We start from the raw sequence: 10959 nt of genomic DNA, 5'->3' as shown, positions 1-10959 counted from the left end.
GGCTCTAATATTGTTAAAAGTGTGGAACAGACAGTTCTTAAGTCAAAACCGAATAATCCCTTATTTATTTGCAAATTTGACTCAACAGGTTTTGTTGGCGTGCATTTTTTGAGGTCAGAAGGGACCTCTGGAGATCATCTAGTTCAACTCTCCTGCTCAAGCATGGTCACCTAGAGCATGTTGCGCATGACAGCATCCAAGCAGGTTTTCAGTATTTCCAGAGAAGCAGACTCCACCACCTCTCTGGGCAACTTGTTCCAGTACTCTGTCACTCTCACAGGAAAGAAGTTCTTCCTTACATTCAGGTGGAACTTCCTGTGTTTCAGTTTGTGCCCACTGTCTCTTTCTGTTGCTTGGCACCACTGAAGAGTTGAGGCCCATCCTCTTGACACTTTCCCTTAAGGTATCTGTAGACAGTGATAAGATCCCCTCTCTGTTCTCTCTTCCCCAGGCTGAARAGGCCCAGCTCTTGCAGCCTTTCTCACAAGAGAGATGCTCCAGTCCCTTAATCATCATTGTAGCCCTATGCTCAACTCCCTCCAGTAGCTCTATGYCTCTCTTGTCCTGAGGAGCCCAAAAYTGGACRTACTGCTCCAGATGAGGCTTCACTAGGGCCAAGTAAGCAACAGGATCTCCCTCAGCCTATTGGAAACACTCTTTCTAGTGCACCCCAGGATACTCTTGGCTTTCTCAACTACCAGGGCACATTGGTGACTCATGGTCAACTTGTCATCCACCAGCACTCCCAGGTCCTTCTCTGCAGAGCTGCTCTCCAGMAGGTCAGYCCCCAGCYTGTAYTGGWRCCTAGGGTTATTYCTCCCTAGGTGCAGGATACTGTGCTTGCCTTTGTTGAACTTCACAAGGTTGCTCTCCGACCAGCTTTCCAGCCTGTCCAGGTCTCTCTTAGTGAGTGCACAGCCCTCTGGTGTATCAGCCACTCCTCCCAGCTTGGGATCACCAGCAAACTTGCTGAGGAAGCACTCTGTCCCTTCATCCAGGTCACTGATGAAGAAGTTGAACAAGACTGGACCCAGGACTGAGCCCTGGGGAACACACTAGCTACAGGTCTCCAACTAGACCGATTCATGACGACGACCCTCTGAGCTCTGCCTTTCAGCCAGTTCTCAATCCACCTCACTGCCCACTCATCTAACCTGCACTTCCTGAKCTTATTTAGAAGGATGTTATGGGAGACAGTGTCAAAAGCCTTGCTGAAGTCGAGGTACACAACATCCACTGCTCTCCCCTCATCTACCCAGCCAGTCACTTAGTCATAGAAGGCTATCAGATTGGTTAAGCAGGATTTCCCCTTGGTGAATCCATGCTGACTACTCCTGATCACCTTCTTCTCCTCCATATGCTTAGAGATGAAGTCCAGGATAAGATGTTCTTTCACCTTTACAGGGATGAAGGTCACATTTGCAGGGATGGAGGTGAGGCTGACTAGCCTGTAGTCTCCTAGGATATGGAACTGTACTTCTTATAGAGATGGCTAAAACTGGTATACAGGATAGCATAAAATTTCCTATGAAAAACTTAAAAAATATTATTACTATAAAATCTCAATCTATGGAGTCAACGTATACAATTTTTAGTTACTAGATTGAATTTATAGATATCTAATGATAATCATGATCCCCACTTTACAACCTAAAACAGTTTAGATTCTGCTCTGAAAAGAAAGGGTATTAAAAAAAGTCAATTTCTCTGCTCATCTCAGCTGAAGAAAATGACATACACAGCTCTGTAGATTTTCATCTTATAAATTTCTCAAGTATCACCTTTTCTCAAGAAATCCTGATTTTAAGTTATTCTCCTTCTTTAGGCAGAAGTATATAAGCTAAAGCAGTAGATAAGCTAAGAATCAGTAAGGATGCAGGACGTCATTGATCTGTTCCTCTAAACAAGCTTCTATAAAAGCAAATCACAAAGAAGATACCTTTAGTAAATTACGGATATGTAAATACATATGTTTCATATGAATATATTAAGCAGATAGAAAATTAGGCATAAGAGAAGAGATACCACAGCATACATCCACTCCTACATCTATAAATATCCAAATGATAAAACTTAGAAAAGACCCCGAACCAGTAAACAAGCTGTTACTTTGTTGTACATCACTARTAAGATGAAGTTCTACTTCTAGAAGCAGTGTCTCATTCTGACTCCATTAACATTAACTGTAGATAATAAAGCTGTACACAAGCTGATGCCTACATCCATGTCTAGCATGGATCACAAACAGGTTTGATAAAGACTTTTTAAAGAGATTACTTTAAAAAAAGGGCAATGTAAATAAAACAAAGATTGTACCTGGTGCACATATGAGAACTAAGATAATCTAGAGAACCTGATACTAACCAGAACTTCCATTACATAACAAAAGTAACTTTTAACTGTAAGATTTTAAATGACATTTAAATATAAGTAAGGAACAGCCTTAGGGGAAAAAATTATATATAAATTTTTTCCTAAGTATCTTGTATATTATACATATAATGCATATATAATATGTAGAATATTTATATATATGTGTGTATGTATATGTAATTTCCAGAAAATAACCCAAAATCCTGATGACAGCACACAACCAGTTAGTCTACTGATAAGCATTGAAGAGGTCTCAAAGCAAGGGAAGTGAAAAAAGAACCTCCAGCAAATAGTTGACCCAGTTCTATCTTCAACTACGATATATCTATAAACAAATCTATCAGGAACAATTTGCCTTTTCAGTCCTCTTAGAAGTGCTGACATATACCACGCGTGAATACCAATGGACATCATCAGAGGATCCCTCTGTCAAGTTTACTAAGTTAAATCAACTAAAATCATCAACTATTTCACTGATCACCTTAATTTTGTAGGTTAAAATCCATCATTTCAGAGCAACCTGTAAGAAGAAAAATGTTTTGAGGCAATTGTTTACTTCCCGAAATAGGTAATAGTATTCCTGTATTAGGATGGAAAATCATGATACTGYCCTGAAGCCTTAGCTCAGGCTACAAAAAACATTCTATATGCTACCATGTTTATTCTACTAAACTACAAACAAACTTCGCATGGTTTAACATTCTTCAGGGGAAAGTAGTTGTATGCATGCCAGGTTACAAAAGATTCAGCTGGTGTAGAAGAATCATCGAACCAAAAGTTAACATACAGTTTCCCTGAACAGTTATGAAATCTTGGGGTCATTTAAAATGAGAAATTTAAGTTCTTTGAACAATTAAGGCTTTAATGAAAACAAGAAGATACTAAATTGCCATTTGGGGGGAAAACATTATTTCATAGGGAGGACAACAGAAAGAAATTTTAACATTTCACATCTATGTGTTTAGAATAAATTTATGAAAGATTATAGTCAAAAAGACAACAAGACATAAGACCCTAGTGAGCATCTAAGCAAACTGTGAAACTTACTTCAGACAGGCAACTAACTCAATTCTATATGTGRCTACAATAAATAATTCTGAAAGCATATTACTGACTCAATATACGACGTAGTGTTATGAAATACAGTTTCTTAGACCTATTTACAAACACCTGGGACATACAGAGTCTCAACAAATTTAAAACCACTGTAAATTACTGTACAAATAGCATATTGCTTTCTGGAGTAGTTTCCAAAACTAGTATAATGCTCTTGATTTCCTTCAAGATTCAGTTTCAGTTAYGTCCAAGGCAAAGAAATCCTACTTTTAAAATAATTGTAATAGCTTTAGATCTAATTKCAATATTGTGAAACATCACCAGTATTACAGATCAGACTGAGCTATGCTATACTGTTCCACCTTAATTTTACGATGGTAAAGAAAATCTAGAAACACGTATAAATTCCCTAGCAGATTTTTTTTGCTCTTCTGAAAAAAGGCTTGGGACCTCATTTGTGCAAGATCAAGCTTGAATGAAGCAGTCTTACATAATACTGGCAGATAGGCCAGGCAGCTGAGAAAAATGGTTGACTTATTCCTAGCTTAAGTATAAACATGATTCTGATACATGCCTACAAGTCAGGAGTCTATCACAGCTGCTTTTAGAAGATGCAGGAAGTGTGTTTTGTCCTCCTGTTTTGTAAAAGAAAGGATACTGATAGTTTTCTCAGTGCAAAGTCCTTGAATTCACTATCAAAAATTGTGGCAAGTAAAATACATCTACTGTAATTTTAAGTAGAATATGTATAGTGGAAATAAGATGGAAAAGAAACAAAATTCTTTTGCCAATACAGTGGACAGATATCACCGGAAACTGTTCCGGATGCCTTGCATTAGTACCTACTTTGCAATACAATGCAATCATTTGGGTGTTATTTCAGATAATGTTTTGTCTATTTACTTTCAAACACAAACTTCGGTTACATTGCTTATAATGTCAAAGTATGTACATCATGTATTCTGTTAATTCATGTGCATGAGTATTTTCATTATATATTTCCCTCTATTCTGGCTCACAATATTCCATCAGCATGCTCAAAACAGATTGTAGTTCACAAGGTGAATTTTGGAACACAGTCATTACAGCTACCAACAAAGCACTAAAAAGTGAAATGGTCAGCCATCCAAGAGATGTCAAAACAAGTCTTCGTATTACAATTAATATAAGGGGTGTAGAGAGGCACGCAGGGACTTAAGAAATGCAGACAATGCACAGGAACAGTATATATGGCATGGAAGATAGAGAGAAACAAAGCTGCCAGCTGGAGGMGATGCTGACTTTTCAGAACATATCACCACCTCAAAGGTCTTAGCACTGCACCTGAGGGCCTGTTAYTGTTACCCTGTTCTTCATCCTTCACTTTCGACTTGCCTTGATTCATCCAAGAATGATGACAATAATGCAAATGTAGTTGTTCAGAAAGAGGCAGTAAGTACACACATAAAAGAGAGCTCAGTCTATTGTGTACTTAACTAACTCCTATGACAATCATTCATGAAAATTCACAAAGCAAGCTAGGGAACAACTGCAATATGTAGTCATTTTGGCTTGGTCACTTATTAAATTGAAAACAGATCTTCAATGTGCTGTACAAGACTTTAAAAAATAAACTTTAATACGTAACAAAGGATCTATGAAACACCTCAGATCATGAGAAACAACCTTACACATCACTAATTTTAACAGTTGCTCACATCATTTAGGTTTAATGGACCACACAGGACCTTGGGAGGAGGAGAAGGGGASTTGGATTAAATATAAATAATCTGAGTTCAGAAAAATTCAGAAAGAAATATAAAAATACTTACTATGTGACTGATTCCAGTTTCAGCCATGTCAAACACAACTGTTAAGGGCTTCCCATGATCTCTCTTGGCATAATGTTCTAACCAAAAAGCTACCAGTTTCTTTTTCTCAAGTTGCTGTTTAGGATCTCTTATATGAAGTTTCACTTTGAACCAAACTTGAGAGGAGAAAAAGAAAAAAAAAAGAAAAAGAAAAAGAAAAAAAAAAGAACAATGCATTCAAATTAACAGCAAACACTATACTGGTAAGAGTAGAGGATGCATTATGAATTTCAAAGTCTCCACTTTCATATTTTACATTTCTACTGGTTTTGCAGCCACTACAAAATAGCTGCAGGTTATCTTTTTCCTTTTCTTGCTTTCATTTTTATTCCAGAACTTTTAAAAATTAAAAAGGCAAAAGGAAAAGAGTAAATATTAGAAAAGGGAAGAAATAGAGTGGAAAATAGTTTTWATGTATTTTATTTAAACATTTCTATTATATCTTACCTAGAATATTACTTATTTCATAATTTGAAATTAAGTTCATGCAGTCCTCAGATGTATCTGGTTCTGTATATATTCCAACTATTGCGATTGTGTTGCCTATTGCTTCCATATTGTCTTTTCTGCTTAAATTTTCTGTATTATTGTAGTTAGTATTTTGAAAAGTTATTCACCTACATATTATTGTGAATTATATAAAAATAAACCTTTCTAAAACAAAATAAAGAAATCCAGACTATAGGCAACATTATATATTGAAAGCCCAAAGCATATTCTTATTTCAGAAGCCCAACTCATATCCTTTGGAATAAGAAATACATCATGTAGGGACAAGACTTTTTATAGAAAGTAAATTTCAAAGTAATTCGCTTTATAAAAAAATCTAAAATTAAATGACTAATTGCACAGTAAAGTGATAAAATAGGTATTTGGAGAAGGGCCACTATGTGTGATTTTTGGTACAACAACAAAATAAATAAGCCCTGAAAACAATTGCAGATACACTCCAACACTTTCATCCCTGAAACTTGAGAAGTTTTACTTAAAATAAGCAAAGTTTCTCAGTCTTTTATTTCCTTATCACAATTACAAACTAATGTTTGCAAGGAACAAAATTCTGGCTTGTGTAAAGCAACAAACTTTTGGAGATGTAACATATTAACTGTGTGCTGTTAAGTTCAAAATTTCAGAAAAATATCCTGTCCAAACACAGGATACTCTTGTAAATAAGTAATAATTCTTGATAAGCTTAAAAAAGTCTTTTTACATGCTGCGATAAGTGTGAAGTACGTGATATCTGGCTCAAGAAACTTACTTCTCAAATGCTGACTAATCAGTAACTCGTAACTACCATTGAGTCTGAATTTGCCTGTCAAGACACATTCTGATCCAAATAACGCAGGAACAAACTCTTAGGGGATAGGAAATTAAAACATTAGCTATGACATCACAGATGTCAGTAATTACATCAGCTACAAGTACTGTCAGTGACAGTAAAATCAAAACTCATTATTCACCCATACAACTTATGCATTCTTGACATGAAATAATGACAGTGTTTTTTAGTCCAATCACACATGCAAGATTTATGTTTTCCTTTTTCAGTTTCTCTGTCCATAACCTCACCAAAATGTATATCCAGTAAATTCATGTGCAACTTTCTCAATGCTATATAAAGTTTTCATCACTCCTGATCCTTGATTACCTACCTTGTTTGRAAACAGCTAAAAAAGAAATTCATGAAGATATCAGCAAGCATTCAGTTCAATCTTTCAGTGATTAAAGAAAAAAGGGAACACTGACAAAGTACAGCCACAGAGTAAGAGCTGCATTTTTCTAGTCACGATTTTATTGCAGTACTAGCATATTACAGTATTTRAAAGGCAGTTACTTCTGTAAAATACTGGATTGTTAATCTATTTCTAGAGGTATGAACTGGTCTTGGCAAACCAAGGAGAAGTAGRAGTTCAGATTTAATATTTTACTTTCTCAACTTTCAAGATCATTGCTTAGAGAATCACAGGTGATTTGTTTAAAAACTCTCATTTAATAGGATTTAAAATTACTCACTTTTATTTGTGAGAAATGTTCCATACCCATATAAGAAAATAGTATTGCCCATCTAGTAYACACTAATAAACTTCAAAGTACTTCAGGGAATATTTACTGTTCCTCTATAAAACTTATTCTTTAATTACTAAAAATTAATCTGACACTCAAGAGTTTTCTCTTAAAATTCCTCAGCTGTCCATACCACACAATGGTATGTGTATGCAATACCATTGCATATGGCAATTGACACACAATGACAAACAGAAATCAAATCTGACAACCTATGAACCACAAGTACATGAGAACATGGTGGGCTGCTAGAAAAGTAATGACAACACACTCCAACACAATCAAGGCTTATTCTAGTTATACACTCATCATAGAAGATGCAAAATAAGGCATTTCAACAGAAAATGTAAAAATTGTATTGATAATTAAGATAAGCATTTATAATTTTTGAGAAGTGCTAATAAGCTTTGCTCATTCCATTTCTGTGATCAAAGACTTACAGACATACTGAAAGTTATCAACTGCTCATCATTTTTGTAAAGGCAGTTACCTATTGGTATTGCTTATTTTTTAAGCATTTATTTTAAGATGGATGTTAAAATGCTAGAAACAAAATATAACATTTTCAGTCATCTATTATTATATGCAACTTACATAATTTATAGCCTTCTTTATCATATCCATGTAGAAAGACAGAACCATTTTCAAATAACCATTTTGGAAGGACAGATTCTGTCAAGTCTGTGGGAGGGAAAAATGATTATTTCAGCAAGTCAACAATCACATTTCAGCTTAATAAGACTCAMTACAAATGCAGAAGTCTCGGAACAAAATACAAAATCTTATCTCTAAAAAATAACTTCTAGGGCATTTTACCAATTAACACAAAGAYTGAGTTCATTTGAAAAACTTTACTGTCTTCTTCCTCTCATGCTATTAAGTAGGATCTACTTAGGAAGAAGTAAGAATAGAAATTTGAGGGAAGAGAAAAYAGTGGAAATGTTTTGTTATATTTCCTCAAATTTCTACAGTCCCTCTTATTTTATCCTTTCTGAAACCAGATTCTAAGGTCTTGGAGATAAAGATCATCTTCAAAACACTTTCAAAACACTTTCACATGTCATAAAAAACGTATCTATTCTGTCCAAGGTCTTAGGCCACTAGAGTAATTGCTGCTATGACAAACTTTTTTTTTACAACATCAGTCTCAAATTTTTAAAAGGATTTTATTCTGGCAAATGTACAGAGACAGAACAAAAGATTCTTCCCCTCCTTCCCTCCTCTCAAACAACCTTACAATAAAAGATAGCAAACAGAGAAATATTACTGGGCAGTAAAAAGAACAGTAGTTCAAATATTTTTTTTTCCAACTGAAAAGTTTTAGTTAGCACGCTGACCTCTGAGAACAAGGTGCTTTATGAAACTGCATATATGGGCTAGCTATAGTGCAATAGGAAAGCGACATGCCTCATCACAATAATTATATAACACGGCTTACCATTAACTGTGTATTCTTTCCTCCACTGAAAACTTTCATCAATCATCTTCAATGTATCATCCACAACATCGTGCCTCCAAATCAGATAATTTTCAACCCATTTATCATCTTGCTGAAGCCTTTCCACATCTCTAGCATCGTATTTATCCGATTTATCTAGTAAATAATTTTATTATTGTAAGAATACAGCACTTATTATGAAAACACAAAAAGATTTGTCAAGCTTCAGCATAGTCATCCACTAAATACATAAGATTCCTTTTGCAGTCTCAAACTTAAGCAAAGCATATGATGAGAAACAGATTAAAAACTCTTATCATCTTATCTACTGTAATGACATTTAGAAACACCATGAAATTATTCTCCCTAGAAAAATATTTTCAGTGTTTCTTATTCAAGGAAAAGACATTACTAATCAAGAAGCTGTGTGCATACAAGAAGTGTAATTTTCTTAGAGACAGATAGGCTTCTATAATTAATGTATAGGTGGGTATATAATCTAAGAATCTGTTTCAGTAAGTGTGTATATAAATAAGCATTAGCAATTCAAGTTTGCATTCTATAAATTGTAGGCATTTGCATGACAGATCATGAAATATTGAAGAACAGATGTAAGAAATGACTATTTTGACTGTGCTTTATGCACCAGCACATTGAACAAAATTAACTGTTCTCTTGAAAAGGATTACCCATTTCACATCTGTTGTAAATTGTTATCTTACTGTATACCAAATACACAATGCTAGAAGACTGCAAAACCCCAAAGCCTCCTCCTCCTTGCTTCAGTAGAAGAACAGATTAACAAACTTTAAAGTACTAATCTTAAGATGAGATAGAAGTTGCAGCTGTTCCATTTTTTTTAAAAAAGGAATCTATCCATTTTTTTTTAAAATAGGAAAGCTTTAAAATACAAATTTCTAAATGGACTTGCTTTTATTGTAGATAGTTCCTAAAATGGCTTTGCAACTCTTTAGATCAGTGCTCCTCTTTCTCTTAAAAACTGAGCCTTATCATTTGAACTATGGGATGTAAATAAACTAAGACCCCAGAAAGAGGCTTCTGAAAACAACAGATGATAAGTATCTCTGCTGACTTCTTAAAAAAGGCAGACAAAGTAGATGTTAATTTCCAACTACTGGAAGGACTGCTGTTCTTTCAGAAGCAATAAACTCAGAATAACTACTTTTATGAACATAATTGAAATAAGTATTTAGAACAGCTACTGGATGAGTTACGTATGCCTATTTCAACTAGGCCTATTAATTGTGAAGACGACACACTTGTGATGAAGAAAAATACACCATTAAGTTTAGTTTTATTGGCCCAGTCTAGGTTTAAAGACATGATATAGTCCATTTTTTTCTTAATTTTTATTCTCAACTTTACATTATAAATTATCAATATAAACCTAAGAACAATATATTAATTTTAAATGCACTCTTTCACCACAAAAAGTGGCACTTTTTATGCATATCTTCACATTCAAGCTCTTCTTGGATACATCATCTTTCCTTTCCTTAAGATTAACCCTCTATTTGTTACTCTGTCCATCAGGCTCCAAATCACTGAAAGCTTGCTCTTGATCTCTTTCTCATCTTCCTCTGATCATTTTCACATACATATCAGACAGCTTCTTCCCTATATTCTGACTAAGCCYAGATATATGAATATTCAGAGCAAGAAAGACTGGAATACTGTTTAACTTCTCTGTGGCTGTGTGTAAGCAACAGATGGAATAAAGTGCAAAGATCTGCGGTATTAAATTTTGTGACATCTCAACTGCCTATCTGAAAATTGATTATTTATTCCCCCAGGGATTTATGATTTGGACAGTTTTGCCTAGGATTAGCAGAAGGCACAGAGAAGGCCAACAACATCTCATTTCAAGGCAGAATCCCCCCTCCCCCCCCAAAAAAATAAAATAAAATAACATTACAGATGAWCTCTGCAGGTCACCTAGTCCTATCACCTGCTCAGAGGAGGGCCAACTTTTAATTTTAAACAAGTTGCTAAAGACTGTGTTTGGTCAAATTTTCAAAATTCCAAGSGCAGAGATTCCACAGCCTCTCTTAATAAACTGTTTCAGACCATGAACACATAGCATTGTTAATTCTTAAAAGTGGTCCCAGAACTTCAGACTATTTTTCTTTGAGCACCTTTCTCTGAAACTGAAGGTTT

General features: G+C 35.0%; 1 protein-coding gene across 1 annotated transcript in view; it reads right to left on the bottom strand.

Annotated features, from left to right (window-relative positions):
* Positions 1-10959, bottom strand: part of MOSPD2 (motile sperm domain containing 2) — a 39009-nt gene that overhangs the window by 21678 nt on the left and 6372 nt on the right. The window contains exons 3-5 of the mRNA XM_085323112.1: positions 8782-8937; positions 7938-8024; positions 5241-5395 (exon numbers count right to left, since the gene is read on the bottom strand). Coding sequence (XP_085179238.1) covers positions 5241-5395; positions 7938-8024; positions 8782-8937 — 398 coding nt within the window. The remainder of the gene's footprint in view (positions 1-5240; positions 5396-7937; positions 8025-8781; positions 8938-10959) is intronic.

Source organism: Rhea americana, unplaced genomic scaffold (genome assembly GCF_003343005.1).
Source record: "Rhea americana isolate MKP2758 unplaced genomic scaffold, rheAme1 scaffold_82, whole genome shotgun sequence".
Classification (NCBI taxonomy): domain Eukaryota; kingdom Metazoa; phylum Chordata; class Aves; order Rheiformes; family Rheidae; genus Rhea; species Rhea americana.
The sequence above is the reverse complement of the archived record's forward strand: the minus strand, read 5'-3'. Positions and strand labels throughout refer to the sequence as shown.